The sequence below is a fragment of the Sinocyclocheilus grahami genome, unplaced genomic scaffold, assembly GCF_001515645.1.
Source record: "Sinocyclocheilus grahami isolate Dianchi unplaced genomic scaffold, SAMN03320097.WGS_v1.1 scaffold94.1, whole genome shotgun sequence".
In the NCBI taxonomy this organism is placed as follows: domain Eukaryota; kingdom Metazoa; phylum Chordata; class Actinopteri; order Cypriniformes; family Cyprinidae; genus Sinocyclocheilus; species Sinocyclocheilus grahami.
The window spans coordinates 1,932,365-1,951,707 of NW_015505273.1; the positions used below are offsets into that span (position 1 = coordinate 1,932,365).

General features: G+C 36.3%; 1 protein-coding gene across 1 annotated transcript; it reads right to left on the minus strand.

Annotated features, from left to right (window-relative positions):
• Positions 1 to 12,398: 12,398 nt before the first annotated feature.
• Positions 12,399 to 13,265, minus strand: LOC107587630 (pyrin-like; the record flags this gene model as incomplete). Its single annotated transcript, XM_016275478.1, has 2 exons — positions 12,399 to 13,140; positions 13,226 to 13,265. Coding segments are annotated over 2 exons (597 nt in total), but the record flags the coding sequence as incomplete, so codon positions are not given.
• Positions 13,266 to 19,343: the final 6,078 nt, after the last annotated feature.

The window sequence follows — 19,343 nt, forward strand, 5'->3', positions numbered from 1 at the left end:
TAAATGTAGTTTGGGGTAACAAAGGGGTTTTATAGGTTTGACTTAAATAATAATGCAATAACTGACACTTTAAATCAAGAAACAACAACAAAAAATTTTAACAAAAAACAGACCAAGACAAAAAAAGTAGCCATTGATAATATCTAAACAATATGTAGTAGTAGTATAGTATATACAGTGTCCAAATCAAAATGTAATACAATTAATTTATGTGTGATTTATGTAAATTATGTACATTATGTGCAATGTCTTAGCCACTAAGGATTGTTACATAGGGCTATACAGGCATCTAGTGGCAACACAATGATATTACAGATACTAAATGGTGCAAAATGTTTATCTTAACAGTCAATTTACAAATAATGCATTCAGATTTGTGGAACTCAAAGCACTGAATCTCCACAAATTAGTGTCGTTACTATGACAACCAATTTGTCATTATATATATATATGCATGCAATTTGTGTGGGGGGGGGGCATCAAATTGGCTAGAAACGGCCCTGTGTTACATATATACATACATACATACATATATATATATATATATATATATATATATATCATACTAAAATAACAGGCGCATAGTAAATTTTAGTAATTGTATTATTTTTTAATGTCTACGTTTTTAATTAATTTTTGTGTCCGTTTTAGGTTTATACTTATTATAGTGTATTAAGTTAAACTAAATTAAAATGAGAAATATGTTAAAAAAGTTTAAATAAGTGATCATAACATTTAGATTTCTGTATAAAATTGTATAATCTATCCTAATAAAAGACGATTAAATTTGATTGGGGAAACAAAATGACATTTTTATCACCTGCTAACCTGTAGTGACAGTAACCGAAGAAAGAACAAATTCCATTGCTGTAGAATATTATATTTTATGTTATATATTAATTGTTTCCTTTGATTTGAAATTGGTTGCTCGAAGGTCAATTTCACATTCTAAGCGAGTCTATTCGACAATCTCCTCAACCACATTTGGTATTCATTCAGAAGGCTTCTATCTTCCCTCAAGCCCATTAATTCCGGCTTAACCGAATTTGTCGTCTGGTCAATCTGACACCTGCGTCGCTCCATCAGAACCCCCGAGATAAGACAGATCGGCGGTCCAGCCCGACTGATGCATGTTCACATCCGCCATACTGACAAATTACACTTGCAGTCAGTCAATATCTCTGAGAGCCATTCAGCGTAATGCAAAATTCATGACGGCGCTATACATAGAGCCAGACCAGAGGAGGTCAGTTATGATTTCACGTCAGGACAAAATTTCCTGACACTCCTACTCTGAAGGGACCATTTAGAAAATTTACATTATTGAATATAGTAAAGGAGACATCCCACTATGTGAATGCTTTAGTGCGTCTGCAAAACTCTCGGGAGAATACATTATTGAGCCGCTTAGAAGTGAAAGATTTACCTTCAGATTCGTTTTATCCGTGTCCCATGATACTCGACTGCTTAGACAGTGCTTTGTTCTGTCTGATGTGATTCTGTGAATGGAGTTAACAGACATTTGTCTATCCAGATGGGAATTGTTACTTCAAATCACAGTAAATGGACCGTCTTATCTCACGCCTTTGTAACGGAATGGAAGTTTTACAGTGTTTGTTAGAGGAAAGCATGTTGAATGGGACTCTCCTACAATAATTGCTTCTTTTCGCAAATGGATGAGTGTCATTTTTGCATGGTTATCAAGCTAGAATTGCTGGCCATTCCTCCTGTAGGATTACTAATGATCAGCACAGATGTAATCTTAGGTGTTTCAGCATTTTGGGAAAAAGGTGAAAATCTGCAGCGTGGAATTCAAGGTGAAATGCATCGTTTTAATGTTAAAACCCAGTATAGGATTTTTTCCGTTGGCTTTTGGATTATTGCAGAAAATTAGCTCTGTGACCAACAAAACAAGAACAAAACTGTAACGTAATTAAGCTGGATGCAATGTATCACGTCTTCTATAGATCTGCTCGACAGATGAAATACCAAAGAAACTGGTACTGAAGCCAAACTGAATCAACATTGAACTGACTCAAGCTGAATAATTACACAGCTGGACTGAACTTGTTTCAAATTGACAAACTTCACACTGCTATTGATCTGAACTGAACCAACACTGGACTGACTTGAGCTGAATGATGACACTATTGTCCTATAGGCCACATATACACTACATCAGGGTTCCTCAAATCTTGCCCTGGAGGGCCAATGCGCTGCAGAGTTTAGCTCCAACCCTGATCAAACTCACCTACCTGTGATTTTCTGATGATCCTAAAAACACTGATTAGCTTTCTCAGGTGTGTTTGATTAGGGTTAGAGCTAAACTCTGCAGGAAAGTGGATCTCGTGGGCCAGATTTGAGGATCCCTGCACTACATGGTTTAAGCGACCCAATTCAGATTTTTCCCTCCCATGTGGCACAGATCAGATATGACCCACAAACATGTAATCAGGAAAAAAAGCACATGGATTCCGATATAGTCAGATCAGTTTCAGGCCTCATTCATATGTGGAAATAAATTTGATATGAATCACATACGTGCATTTGCGTCTGCCATGTAAGCAGACAGATTGGATATTCCCCCGTCAATGCAAGTCGTACATCACTGAAAGAGCGACTGTGTCGAATGACATCAACTCAGGTGGATGCAGTATGCAGTGTTGCCAAGTCTGCAGTTTTCCTTTTTGGAACTGAGCTTCTTTTACACTGTTACCACGGGTTGTTTTTTGTCCGCAGGTTAAAGCAATCTCTCCCCTCACTATGACGACACAGGGGAACCCCTGCCAGAGAGGAAAAACGCATAAAAATGCACTTGGGCTAATTCTGAATAGCAATTGGTCTGGTTTGGTTTTGCAGACTTGGCAAACCGTTACTATGTCTACCCTGGGTTGTTTCGCCAAGCGTATAGAGTTCATTCAGATATCAGATGTGGGTCACTTTTAAAAGAAGATGTAAGCTTGTCATCAGAAAAAAATAATATAGTCAACAAATCGGAATTGGGCATCAAGAACTGCAGTGTAGGATGATTGATTTTGACGATTGATTCATTGATTTCCAGGTTTCAGGACTCATTCCTGCAGCACTCTATACTTTCTCCTAGCCCAGTTCACTATGAGTAACTAACTTTCTTTGGGGTTCCTTGCCACTGTTGCCTTCGGCTTGCTTAACTGGGGTTTAAAAGACACTTAGGGCATGATATACTGAAAACGTAATTTTTTTTTCATGTTTTATGTACAGACGACTTTGTCAAAACAATCCCCATTCACGCAAAAACAACTAAAAACGCTGTATAATGCATGCCAGGCCAATAGTTGGAAATGTCACTTTGTAAAGAAACAGAGAACATTCTCACAACTTTCACTTCAAAGTTTTTTAATTTCATGTTTAAGGAACGTTCTTATAACTTTATTAATATTTGATATATGTTCTCATAACATTGAGAGAAAACATTTTATGTCAACATTCTCGGAATATCATGTTACAAACATGTTATTTGTACTTGAACAATCCAAGAAATGCTTTTGTAACCTTTAAATAACATTGTAATCACAACAAGAAAATTTGACATTTTATCATCTCATATATATATATCCACCTACCTGTACTTCAACTTTAAACCTTAGTTCACTTGTTGCCTTAATTTTTTTATTATTATTAAATTGGTTGCACAAGTTACTTCAACTAAACAAGTTCCAAATTCGAAAAAAAAGAGCTTTCAGTAAGGTTTTATTTGGGTGCAGCAACAAATGTTTCACTAGATGAAAATCGTTTCCCATATTAATAATTCAGTTTTTGCCTTAGTAGACTGTTAAGTTAGGGTTAATAGAATAAGTTGACATACTTGCAAAGTTACTTAAAGTCAGTAGAATGTTAACAGATATTACACAGACAGTCTACTAATACTCTAATGACTGCTAGCTGACATGTAATTGGACAATCAAAATAAAGTGTTCCAGCTCTATGTCCTTGAAATGCAACATTTCCATTGAAATCAGTGTGTAAACTCCATTGTGCAGACGCTCTATGATTGATCAAAGCTGTCTGCCCTGTCACTCCCACTCGGCCTGTCAGCGCAGGCGTTCGGTGGCCATGATGATTTGTGGCCACCCTTGATCATGCGCTTTGAGCTTGTGAACACACACACGGGCCCCGGGGTTCTGTGAGAACGTTTAGGAGAAGACCTTCCTGTTAAATTACTATGAAATTAAATCATAATTAAAACGAATAGACTCCCCAAGCGTAGGAACATTGCTGAGATGAAACCGATATTTTAGACAGAGGAGAAAAGGGCAAAACACAAATAATCACACATGAATTAGATTAAATTATTAAAGGCATGCATTATTTATTAATGAATATAAGGTACCATATAAGAGTGGTCTATTAGAAAATAAACTCTTAAAACATATATATATATATATATATATATATATATATATATATATACATGTTTTGTGATAATTAATTACTTAAGTAATTTAAGAATTTAAGTAAATGTCTTGTTCTTCCTACTTCTAGTTTAGAGTCTGGAACAATGTTAAAACAATAAAATCCAACTGAAGCCATCTGAAAAGTAGAAATTATAAATACTTATGTAAAAATGGGAATCTGTTACTGTAATAAAAATGCAACATAAAAGTGCCTGTAGTTGAAGAAACACCAATAGCTCAACTTCATCTCGTTCTACATAAACTGGCGAATCCCAAGGTTAGAATGAGAGCACGGATGACTATAAATCAGCCTAATTTACATTAATTCAATTATCTGACCTGAAGCGGGAAACATGTTTCTCCATCACAAGACAAACTCGAATTCCCTTCTCACCTCGATTCCATTTCACTTTTCAACGGGAAAACATCACCTTGAAGATGAATAACCAACAGCGTCATGGGTGTGAAGGACACAAAACACAGATCACTGCATTATATATATATATATATATACATGTTTTGTGATAATTAATTACTTAAGTAATTTAAGTTAATTGCTAAATGTCTTGTTCTTCCTACTTCTAGTTTAGAGTCTGGAACAATGTTAAAACAATAAAATCCAACTGAAGCCATCTGAAAAGTAGAAATTATAAATACTTATGTAAAAATGGGAATCTGTTACTGTAATAAAAATGCAACATAAAAGTGCCTGTAGTTGAAGAAACACCAATAGCTCAACTTCATCTCGTTCTACATAAACTGGCGAATCCCAAGGTTAGAATGAGAGCACGGATGACTATAAATCAGCCTAATTTACATTAATTCAATTATCTGACCTGAAGCGGGAAACATGTTTCTCCATCACAAGACAAACTCGAATTCCCTTCTCACCTCGATTCCATTTCACTTTTCAACGGGAAAACATCACCTTGAAGATGAATAACCAACAGCGTCATGGGTGTGAAGGACACAAAACACAGATCACTGCATTTGAATAATTCAGCACGGTTGTGAACAATGGAAAAAAAAAATATCCAAGAACATTTACTAGAGAATTATGATGACTTGTTGCACGGATCCTGCTGTAGCATTTTTTAAATCAGGTGAGCTTTTAAACTCAAAGAGCAAATTGAGGCAGCCGTTCCCTTTTGAATACGTTTGACAGCAGATGAGAAAAAACGCAAACAGTCGCTCTTTTTTAACCTGCTTTCACTCTATAGATGGCTCTGCCCGATATGCAAATGGAGGTCATGTCTGAGGAATCACTTTGAAAGATAATTGAAATGCTCCTCTGGGTCGATACAGTTCACCGATCACATAAGCAGCCTCAAACAAAACTATATTTCCATGGTTCCCAGAGCATTTGAGGGCGGATGATTGTTTGATGTCTCCTGATAGAGTGCACGGCTGTCAGAGCCCCCCAGTTCATGTTCAGGGAAACGTGAAAAACAAATTTTCAAGAATTTCCTTGAAACATGAGTATATAAAAACAATAGCCTTTAGCTTACATTAGAGCCCAACCGAACCACAGTTATCAGCTTGTACTACAGACAAAACAACGAAGACATTCACAAAATTATTTAATTCTAACAACGTTCTCAAAACTGATTAAAGTGTGCAATCAAACACACTGATGAACCATGATTTGCTATTTGCCATTGCTAATCGGAGGAAACTTTCTCATTCCACTGTAAGAAAAAAATCAGCTGAAAAATGTAAAAGGTATTAGCAATCTTCTGCCAAGATAATCTGCTAAATTTACAGACTTTTCATTCAACCCTAAAACCCAATGCAATGCATAACAGAACATATAGGCAAACCATTGGTGGAAAAACCAATACAGAAGTTCCTTCACAGTAACACAGTAACTTCTTTTTATGGACTTTATGGAGTGTAGAATTGATTAAAACAATGCATACTACGAGAAGAGTAATTACTATTTTTGGTTCAATTTCCTAGAAGAGAAAGACTCAAATATTTTAAATAGGTACTTTTAATGATTTAAACATTGTTTAAAACAAACAAATGCCAGATTTGGAAAATGACCCCGGCCCAATTATTTATGGCAAAAAAAAAAATTGTGTATATATATACAGTATATATATTTACCTGTCTAAGTCTGCGTTTTTTTGGCCACAGTAATCTGCAAAGTGCACAAGACTTTTTGCTGACGGTCTGGTTATGCTAGACTAAACATGACCCTAGACTCTTACAATGACGATGTTTGCACTTTTTTCATTATAATGCAATTCATACTGGAATACAGAACAGCATCACTATGCATAATCATTTATTAAAAGAGTCATAATGCATAATTCACATCTTACAAATGTTTTCTCTGTCGCATAATATAAAAGTGTCCCACAATAACAAACAACCCTGAGTTCAGAGACTCACAGCTTCCCAAAAATAGCTTCCTCTAAAGTGTGGCCTACCTTTTGGTATCTAGTTTCTCTCTGTGTGGCTACTAAAGATGTTTGGTATAGCAGGACGGGCGCATGCTTTGCTATATACTACCACGCCGCCTGCTGAAGACCGGTCTGCCGGATAAGTGGTCTCAATGGGACCAGGTTGAGCTCGTTCCCGTTCTCTCTGATGAGTGCTCAGGTTGTGCGGTCGGCCCTGGACGTGAGCGCACCGGGACGCCTGGGGGATTCAGTGCTTTCTCTGATGGATGGGCTGTAATCCTTTGTGACGCTGCGAACGTATATTCGAAAGTCCAAGTGCCAGGTTCTTCAAATGCATGGACGTGGAGCTTTGTTTGGGGAAAGTGTAGCATCCTAGATAAGATCGCTCAAGGGTTTGTTGTAGTGCAAATGGTTTTAAATGAGAAGGGAACATGTCTTGGCTACTGTCTTCCAGGCCTCTGAGATTCAGGCCTAAAATAAATGCTGCAATTTCCTCTGCTGTCACAGTCCTGCATATTGAGCTAAAGGAAGACTTCCAGCTGTTTTGTATCTGTGCTGTGTTTATGTCAACTTCTCAGCTGTTTGCCATGCACTAGCTCAAGAGACCAGAGACGTGCTAGTTACTCACAGAAACAATGCAATGTGTGTTAAAGAACTCAATTACATACTGTTTTATTAGTTGGTGTGCAACTATGAAATCAAAATTGTCTTATAAGTGTCTTATTTTTTTTTAAAAGAAAGAAAAATACAATTTAATTAGCATGCAAGAAAATCTGCATTTAATTTCTTTATATTTTTTTAATCATTCAAAATTATTATTTTTTTTAGTTTGGTAATAACTACTTGTGTGATGCTACATTGCATTCAAAATCCACTTGGATTAAAAATGTGAAGGAGTTAATTAGCTTAACCAGCAAGACTTACTTGATAAACCAGCTTGGTTAACTGGACAATGCCTAAGTTCAAACAACTATTTTCTGCAATTTAGATGTAGAATTTAGAACATTGCAAATCATATATAAAGTACAAAATCATGTGTAAAGAAATATGGATGCAAAGTTGCATTTATTTATTTCGTTAGTAGAAGATCAGCTTTGATATTTTGATAATAACTGTGATGCATTCAAAGTCCTCATTGCTTGAAAATGTGAGGGAGTTAACTAGCTTAACTAGCAAGACTTGTTGAATCAGCATATAATTTAGATTTAGAAATTAGATCACTCTAAATCATATATCAAGAAATATGCACATATATTTACAGTAAGAGCATGTCATTGTTCCAGCATGATTCTAAAAATAAGTCCATGTTTATACCTTGCATTTCATATACAAGATGCAAGAACTATTTATGTGGCTGTATGTGGGAACTTTGATGTACACCAATTTAAATTCTGCATCAAAAACAAGCAACATCAATTATCAATTACAGGTGAGAAATGTAAAGAGTTTCTTGTTTTTATGTCATGTTTTGCAAAACGGATGTAGAAGTGACACTTAATGTAAAAATGTAATGTAACTCAAAACTAACACCACATTTTTACATTTACATGTGCATCTTAATCATAGTGGCAGATATTTTCATTTAATTTGACATTAAAGTACAACAACCTATCATTATTTAAGACAGACAGTCAAAAGATGCCAATGAACTCGCTCTCAACCATTTTGAACCAAAGTCATTATACAGAAGAAGCTTTTCAAGGTCCACAAAAACCTTTTACTCTCCAATTCCTTTGAAAGCCATCTATGTGCTGGTGCTTTAAAGAATTCACAAACCAATACCTCAATAGTACTTCAAGTCAGACCCGTGGGCCAAATCCGGCCCCCCATGAGCTTATCAGTGGCCCCCTACCACAATCCAGGCTTCTTTTGAGGATTCAGACAACAAACTAATGCTCCAGTTCTGCATGCAAGAGCATTTTGAGAATCTTTCAAGAAATAGTTCACCCAAAAATGTATCATTCCATCTCTGCTCAGCAATGGATGCTCTGCAGTGAATGGGTGCCGTCAGAATGAGTCCAAACAGCTAATAAAAACATCACAATAATCCACAAGTAATCCACACCACTCCAGTCCATCAGTTAACATCTTGTGAAGTGAAAAGCCACGTGTTTGTAAAAAACAAATACATCAAGGCGTTTTTAATTTTATTGTCCAAAATACGAGTCCATAATCCATAATAATGCTTCTCCAGTGAGAAAGTCCATCTCCTGTTGTCTTCTCAAATCAAAATCCACCCACATATTTGTTTTAGCTTGTAAACGGTGCTTGATCTGTGCAGATTTCTCTCCTAATTCAGATGAGACAACTTTTTCACTGGAGAAAGCAAAATTCCGGAAGGAACAGTTTGAAGTTAAAAACGCCCTAATGATGGATTTGTTTCTTACAAACATGCAGCTTTTGTCTTCACAAGATGTTAACTGATGGACTGCAGTGGTGTGGATTACTGTGATGTTTTTATCAGCTGTTTGGACTCTCATTCTGACGGCACCCATTCACTGCAGAGCATCCATTGCTGAGCAAGTGATCCAATGCTACATTTCTCCAAATCTGATGAATAAAACTCATCTACTTCTCGGATGGCCTGAGGGTGGGCACATTTTCAGCAAAGGTTCATTTTTGGGTGAAATATTCCTTTAAAACATATTTCCTTCTAAACCACTAATCCTAAATAACTGCATCCAATTACAAGAGCACCGTCCCTACTGTACAGATTAATTTGCTTACCTTCTTAAAATAGCAAAAGAAAACTTTTTCTTCCAGCAAAAGCCAAGGGTGAGCATGACACGCTTTGGGAAAATGGCTCTCCAGTTTCAATAGCAGCTCACCAAGCAGAAACTGATTTAATAAAGTCATTGATGTGAGAAATTTAACTACCTTTGGAGTGCAGCTCTGTTTACTTGAGTTCATACAATGCTGGATCCTAAGTGCGGCCCTCGGGACTGGATCACAAGGGAAGTTTCATTAGAATTACATAAATCGAGAAACTGCAGCCATATGGCTGATATTTATCAAATATAAGGCTGTTTTTGTGCATTTAGACGGTTTTGAACAACTTAGTATCCAAGATACTAAGTGACGCTTTATTGTAAACTTCTGTTTATTTTAAAGTGTGCCGCTTTGAGTGTTTTCACAGCATCATCTCATGATTTTGTATTTTTTCATATACAATTGCACAAACAGTTACATAATTGGGGCAGGTGATTTCACCCATTGGCTAAATAACTGTAAGAACGTTAATTGATTTGCCTAATTCATAACCTGCGATGGTCCTCTCAGCAGTTAGCGGCTGATTTCGCGTCTGGCAGCTCATTATAAAGATCATTGGCTTCTCGCTTTCTGTAACTCTGCAATTAATCACATCAGTGCCTAATTACAATGCTATTTGATGCGTAAAATCACGACTCATTTCCCTCATAGGCAGCGTTGGATTGCCCATAATGTAAATTAATCATATTATATTCATATTTCTAGACTTTAAGTAGTATTAAAAGACCAATGAGAGAGAAACGCACCTTGGTAGTTTGCAATGAATTTTCATCTTTTTTTTAAATATTAAAAGAATTAAAAGAAGCATAATTTCGAATATTTGAAAATAGCACTTGAATGAAAGAAAATTCGACATCTGAACGTCTGCTGCTGTTGTATAAAATAACATATCTCGTTAACACATTGATCTCAGAGGAGTGAATATTTAAAAATAATAATATACATTAAGTATTTCAATTAAAACAAGATAAATAATAACTACACAATATTGTTGCCTTGCAGAAATCAAAATCACTAAGCCAATAACTGGGAAAAGTTCCAGCAATCTTTTCCTCAATATAAAACATTACCCAGTAAAGTATCCGGCGCGCCTGCTTTCAGAGCTGAATGATTAAACGTTTACGAATCAGCCAAAGCGATTGAAAAGTAGAGCCCGTGATCTCATGAAAGATTGAGAATTTTTCAAGAATTGCACTTTTTTTTTGTTGCACTCATTTTGAATGAACGTTCCATTAAAGAATGTTTGTTTATAACTTTGAGAGAACCTCGCCAGAACATTCAGAGAATGTTCCCTGTTAGCTGGGATATACATAGAGCTTTACAGGCAGGAGAAAACACAACCGGCCACAACATGTGGGTCAAAACCAGGGTCAATGACCTACAGACCATTACAACAGCGTTTTGAGAGGAATCCATTTCAAACGACCATGCATCACGGAGCGCGTAATGACGGAGAACGAGATCGCCCTGAGACTGTGATTAGAGGAACCTTGATGAGCTGATAAAAGAGAAATTCAATCTTAATTAACAGAGGCCCCCTTCATTAGTTCCATTAGTTCTTATTTTAGTTCCATCTCATTTTGGGTTTGATGCTGAAACAACACGGATATTCTGCTTCATAATTACATCAACTAATATCTTCTGATGTGCTTTTGCATGCATTTCTGTATTTTCAGCTTCTAGTTTGCAGCTTTTTTGCTAGTTAGCTTTTTTAATGAATATGTGTTTTGCTAAAGTGATTATTCCAGCTAATGAAATGCATTATCGTGTATATGTTACCGTTAGTGGCTCGGTTTACGCGACGCACTCATTTAATGCGAACACATTGCTATGGTAATTGTGTTATGCTAATACAAGCGCCGTCTCCAAACAAACATGTTATGTGCCTTTTTATTGTACAGCAAAGCAGATTTACTGCTTTTATTCAGTTTGAACATATTTACATTAATTTACATACACATCAGGTTGCAAAGCCCCTATATATATATATATATATATATATATATATATATATATATATATATATATATTCTTTCTGTGTGCTCTATTTTTTATATATATATATATATATATATATATATATATATATAGTCTTCATCTGTGGTCTAATTATTGATATACAGTGTTTTGATTGTTCATGTGAAAGTGAAATGCATGATGGGAATGGAAACTTACTACCTACTCCACATGATAACAATGTACAGTAATTCAAATGCATATTTTTACATGCAGGACTTGGTGATTTGACATTGTGTAGCATGCACAGCAGGAATACGGCCACAAAAAAAAAAGAAAGAAAAAAGGCCAAAACATAGTTTTTATATATATACAAAATATATTAAGCTCATTTAGTATATTTTTAAATATATTTTGGAAATTAAAAACATATCTAGTTTCAACCTTAATATACAAAAATGTATTTAAAATTGTATTTCAAGGGGGAAAAAAGAATACTAAAATATTGAAATCCAATCTTTCTGTAGCCTACATTTAGGCTAAATATGGCATAAATGTGGATAATATTTATTTTTTCATATATTGTAATATTATAAATTGTAAACATTTTAAAATACGTTCCCTGCTCATTTTTTATTTGTTTTGTTATATTTTCACATGTTATAGACAACAAATAAAGTTTTTCTTCAAATGTAGCATATGTAAGTGTATTTTCTTGGATTGAGATATATGGAGAAATATATAGAATATATTAGATGTTTTTAAAAAATGTATTCATATTTTTAAGATATATTCTTAAATATATATATATATATCAATTTTTAATGCTCTATAAATATCTCTAGATGTACAATGTATAATTTTCACCTCAATGCTTGTTTGCTTTTCAAACCACTCAAAGTACTACAGAGGATATCATACCAAAGAAGAAAACAAAGACATAAACGAAAGGCAATCATAATATTTATGAATATTCTGATACTTCACATTTCAAACTCTCAAAATCAGGCCTTACTTTCACACAGAGATGTCAGTTTGATTAACAGGACAAATGACCAACGGGCTTGAGTTGGATCCGTCTTTGTTGGGATGAGGATTGAAGTACGGACGGATGGCTCCATTAAAGCTGCACTGAGTGAATGAGTAAATATGTGACAGAGCCTCCATATCATAGAAGGAGACCATAGCCTCCTCATAATCCACAAACACTCCCAGCTTCCAGGGTTTGGAGGAGAGCTGAAGCAGGACTGGAGGGTCTTCAAAAGCGCCGTACATTTTTTGACCGCAGAGCACGATGGCCCAGTAACCCTCGCTGGGTTTGTAGGACACTTTGCCCTTCCGGTTCGCTCCGTCCCTCATCACCCCCAGCTCCCAGCCCACCTTATTCCCCACCTCCACCACCCAGAAAGCTCTTCCCGACGTGATGCACGGTTTTCCCAGGACTCCTCCGACCAGGCTGAACTGTTGCGGGCTGCCCGGGATGACGTCACTCTCTCCGGTGTCTCGCACCTCTTTACCGTCTGCGGACACCTGTAAGTGCGGATGCGCCGTTTCTGCGTCCAGAGTCACGTTTACTGCGCAAAGACCAGATTCTCAGTTACTGAACGTTTGAGAGATTCGTAAACATGCAACATGCTCAGAAATGTTTCCAACACGTACCTGAGAAGCTGTGGATCCTTCTAATTTCTGAAATAAGAAAAGATAAAATGGCAAACAAATTTACAAATCAAATTTACAAGCACGAGACTGTCTGAACCATAATAAAGATTTCTGATATACACATTGATACTGTTCAATAACCATATTCATAAACAATGATACTTAAATGTTACTGTAAAGTACATGTCCACCTCTTCTCAACAAAATCTGAAGTGTCATTCGTGCCTGTGCACCTAATTAAGTGCACTTAATTGTATTAAATGTGCACTTTAAATCTTAAAAGTATAGCTTTATTGGCATGACAATTGTTACAATGTATTGCCAAAGCATAGTGTTTACACTGAATCTAGAACACATGGGAGGGAATACCCAAGAGGGAGAGAGAGAATTCCATGAACTGGAAAGTCATGATCCACTTGAGCTCCTAAATTTTTTGCAATCTTTTATCTTTAGAGTGAGGCAAGCCTAACAAAACATATATCAAACCAAAGGAAAAAGTGAGAGGAATATTAAGGTGACCGTGATAGCTGTACATTTCTTTGCTGCTTCTTCAACAAGACAACTAAAGAGCACTGAAACAGAAACAGAGCAATCAGGAGGACAACTGGATAAAGCAGAAGATACTGGAATCAGTTCACATCCAAATAACAGGCAAGACTGAATCTCCATCTGCACTGCATTTGAAAAGACTATTACAACTTAGTGAGGCAGGACTAAAGTTATTTTAGTTCAGTTGAAATATAGTAAAGTATAGAAAACTAGTAGCAGTCTGAGAGTGACAGTTATCTCTCTCTATATATATATATATATATATATCAATAACTTATATATATAATTTCTATCAAATGTGTATAGTTTTATAAACTGATATAATATGTAATAATTTACATATTTACGTCTGTAGTCATGACCTCTTGACTCTGCTTGTTTGTTGATGCTTGCGGCTTTTATTTTTGCTATTTTCACACATGGGTTTCCATAGGGATGCATTGTTTTGTTGTAATATCTTGTTTTGCTGGACGTGAATCAGCCTTTAGTCAGGATGAACTCAGGAATGGCTCACGAGGAAACGTAGGGGTCAGAGGTCAACATTGCATCTGACGCAGAGAGATAAAACGCAGGAACAGTGCGAGCAGGTTACTAGTAACATGGAGCTGCTAAAAGAGCCACTGTGATCTGCAGCTACGCTTTAATTAGACACTCCTGCCATTATATTCCTCAGGGAGGACGAGGCACGAGAGATAATAGCTTTGTTTTGAGCCGTCGGAAGCTTTTTAAGGGACGTTTTTAACTTCTGAAAGGTACAAAGCATTATTCTGGATCCCGCATGCAACCTCAACTCGAATCCTAGAATTGAATTGATCTAAAACGCATTGTCAATTCAATTCTGAATGATGCACGAGCGAACATTCCCTGGCCATTTGCTAACTTTCTTTTCCCTCTCTTCTCTTTCAGATTCGTTAGGGCCGGTGTTGCACATTAGCAGCAGAACGGCCCTTTAATTAGCGCGGTGTGCCGGAGCCTTTGATCTGCAGCGTGTGTCTACTGAGGCTCTTTGTTAAGCTGCTGAGAGTGACCCCTTCTGCCCTTCAGTGACAGAAACACACGAATTACATCAGAGCTAAACCGTTCTGTCTGTCTGCGGACTGAAACAAAGCCTTATAAGTGGCTGCTTTTAAACTTTATGCTTTCACACTCAGTAAGTGAAGCACTGGGATTCACAATTGATTTAATATAGCTAAGACGCCAATGCTCTAATAAGCAGATACGTAGCAGACACAAATATTGCATTTTTAATATACACTTCACAATATAAGATTGTATTTGTTATCATTAGTTGACAGTAAAAAAAATACTTCTTTAGCATTCTTAATCTTAGTTTATGTTAATTTCAACAACTACTAATAGGCTACATTATTAAAAATCAAAAGTTGTATATGTAAATAATATTTAATGGACCTCAAACAACTAACAATGAACAGCTGTATTTTTATTAACTAACATTAATAAAGATTAATAAATACTGTACCAAATGCATTGCTCATTGTTAATGTTTGTTAATGTTAACCAATGGGACCTTACTGTAAAGTGTTACCATAAAATCTATTTTTATCAATTTTTCAGAGCATATCATTTTAAGTAGGGTCAGTGTTATTTTAGTATGATTTTTATAATATTTTAGCATTTATAAATATTTTGAATTAGCCTTTATTTTTTATATCTTTCATTTTAATTTTAGTTTAGATTTTAGTCTTTTTATTATGTGCTTTTATCACTTCATTAGCAATTCAATTAGCAATTCAATTCAATAATTCAATTTAATTTAATAATTTAATTTAATAATTTAATTCAATTCATTTCAATTACTAATGAATTAAATTCTATTCTATTTTATTTTATGTTTTATTTTAAACAAACAGTTTTAGTTTTATCTAATAGTAACAAGTGTACCTCAAGGTGAAAAAAGCTAAAGCAAAATGTGTATTTTTCCTAATTATCAGCATAATTTGTGTAAAATATTTAAAATATGTGAACATGCAAGAACTTCTGTACTACTCTGCTTTTAGTAAATGAACAGCGCACAGCAACAATGTTAGCACAACTTTCTCAAATGAAAATTGATTTAACATGAAATCAAAAGTGCTGTTTACCTTTGGGACCCTACAGCCCATTTTCATCAACATCTCTATTGACTCGTCTTGGACGATTCTTTTCACTGAGCTCATCACATCTCTGAAAAAGAAATACAGTATATGATTCTCTTTGGACCTTCCAATTTGGCCAAAAGCAGGGTTCTAACCATTTAAAACAACCATTGTGTTGCCTTAAAATGCTGTCTAGGTAAGTTTTATAACATCTTACATTTCTGAAAGCCCACCTGAGTTATGTCCTTAGGGAAAAAGTGAATATAAAGACAGACCTTTATTTTTTAAAATTGTTTTAACATATTTTCTATAATGATTTATATCTATTTTTATCCATCATTGCACTTTAATAGTCCCTATTCCTCTAGATAATTATGTATGAATGAATATCTCATCATTTTTGTAGACCTGCATGGTGCCATTTCAAGCCTTGCTCAAATGTAATCATTTAAAGTTGTTTATATTTAACGAAGCAATAAAAATGAGGGAAATATGGACTCTTAATACACACGCCGTCTTCCTCTGTAAATGTTCATTTCCATGCAGCTGCTCAGTGATTCCCCAGGTGGCCTCAGTCGGATGAAAGACACTGGAATTGAATTTCCCCCCCTTTTCTTTTGAGCAGTAGCACTATGCCACGGCAGCGCCGGCGGGGAAAAATAAAAGTTAAAACCCGAGAACGCCATTGAACTTGAAAGTGTATGGCACTGCTCTGCCCATAAATTGTACATCCATTGGTGGCTCCAGAACTTTCTGAGGTCTGAACAGAAGCCATTGTGCTGCATTGTCCTCGGGCTTTTTGCCTGGACTGAGACTCCATTAGGGTGAGTTACAGAACGCCTAAGCTGGAAACGCAACATACAAAGGCATGCCTGCAGGAAAGCAAGCCATCCATTTTTTTTTATTATTACCAATGTGGGTTTTTGATATTTAATAATAATTCTGCATGAGTTATAATATGGTCAATAGCATGCCGCTGTTTTGACCCCCCCTCCCCCTCCTCGGATAAATTAGGTATACATTAAAATGTTTATTATTTACAATTAAATATTACAAACAATATTGTTATAATATTTATTTATTTAGTATTATAAGTTGCTAAAATAAATAACTTTTTTTGTGTAAATATTATTAATATTTGAAAAGCATTTCTGCCAAATTTAAAGTGATCGTAACCAACATGCAAGAAGCCATTTTTGTTGTCATGTGACAGAAGGTGAAGGTCGGTAAATTGCTATGTTACGTCTCATACATAGAGTACACGTCTGTTCTGTGAGTGTGTATTGAGCATGTGTATTATGAGTGTGTGTGTTTGTGTGTGTGTGTGTTTGCAGATGAACCTCATAATCCCAATCATCAGTGCTAACAGTATGCTGTTTCCACACAACTCGCTCACAGCTTGATAAATGTAATTCCATTCCCTCACCAGCTGCTCCACATACCGTCAGTAAGGACTGATTTAAAACCAACTGTGAGATTATTTATTTATTTTCACATAAATATCTCTCTCACACACAGCTAAACACGGCCAAAACTGGTCCATCTTTATTAGTGTTACTCACATTAATGGCTTCCCTCGGACTCCCAGCATGCATTGCACACATAACCAAATCTGTGCGGAAGCGCGGCTGCTATCAAGAGTGATGAAGTTCTCGCGAACGGCGCACCGGAGAGACTCGCATTCATTACTGCCAGTTTCTCTTTCCGTCTCCTGTGCGATATTAAATAATGGCTGTTTTTCTGTGCGTTTTTATACGTGAAGCCGTAAGTAAAAAATTGTTAAAGTGCCTAAAAATTAATCACAGAAACTATATTACTGTGATGGAAATTAATGTAACTGCGAGTTGTCTGTGATGAACTGGCAAATGAAATGTAGCTTGGCCAAAAAAAAAATAAGAAATGGAAAAAGGAAATGGGGGAAGGAAAGAAAAAAAATGGATTCCAATGACAAAGACAAGTCAGCAAATCCTATGTGTTTCCGCGCGGAGTTACTTTTTCTTCATTTATTTACAGCTGTCGGGCGCGACCGCCAGCATGCACCGCTACACCGCCGGGGCGTAACATAAAGAGACCGCAAGCTGCTTCTCTCTTAATGATAATGAAACGGGACATCAAAAGATCTCACACAGCAGTACAGGTGATCTGTCACTCAACTCACAGTTTAGCTCTGCAATAAAACACTTACGCTCACATTTACGCATCACGCTGTGGGTGAGTTCACCTTTGCTGTCTGTTAGCGGCGAGTAAAGAGGTCTTATGTAATTTCAGGATGCTTTTGATCCCAGATGGCATGATTGGTCTTAATGCTATAGTGTAAAGAAAGGAAATGGACTGTAAGTGTGACCTTGAGCAACCCTTGCCGCTCTCAATCTTGTGAAACCTTCTCAAATGCACAAAGAAAACGCATCTCCATAACTGAAAAGATTGTTTATGTAGTTTAAAGCCGAAATAAAATACAAATGAACTATTTACTTTCCTAATACATATTTCGGGTCCATGGTTATTATAAATAAATCTAAAAGTAAAACTTTACTTTATTAATAAAAATAAATAATTTTAAAAAATCTTAAAGGGGTCATATGATGCTGCTAAAAAGAACATTATTTTGTGTATTTGGTCTAATGAAATGTGTTTATGCGGTTTAAAGTAAGAAAAACACATTATTTTCCACATACTGTACATTATTGTTGCTCCTCTATGCCCCGCCTTTCTGAAACGTGTCGATTTTTACAAAGCTCATCGGTCTGAAAAAGCGAGGTGTGCTGTGATTGGCCAACTATCCAGTGTGTTGTGATTGGCCGAATACCTCAAGCGTGAGACAGAAATGTTACGATGATTCAAAAACATTAAAACCCATTACAAACGAGGCATTTGTTGCGTCCAGTGGGGACATAATTACTGATTATAATGACTTATACTGTCTTTTTACGCGTTGCATTGCATTGTGATCAAAGAAATGACAAACAACAAGTGCTACTCTACTGCCCAAAACTCGCATTTTAATTATCAGTGGCAAATCCTTTAAATGAAAACGTACTTACAGTCTGTGAGTCAGAACTGCCGGCATTTTAGTCTGACGTTACTCTCCCAGGATCAGGAAACAGTCCTCCATAAAATGTGCTGCACACATCTGGATATTTGGGTTAAACTGTTCTGGAACAGTGTTGTAAATACAACTTAACCACTGATTTGTAGTCATGTACACTTTTGGAAGACCAAACAAAGTAGTTTTGCTTTCACAACAAAAAACACAGCGGCCTAGCGTAAGGGGAAGCCCCGGCTTAGCGTGCGCTGAGGCCGGGCTAGAGTGAGCTGAGGCGGCGGGGTCGAGAACGGCGCGCCCAGCGGATTGGACAAATCAGCGGCAACCACATGTGATGGACCCCGGACTGGATTCTGCTTTGTCCACGGTGAAAGTTGATGTATTCCCTCAGCGACCAGCACGGATCAGCTCCAGGCATGCTCCAGCCAGG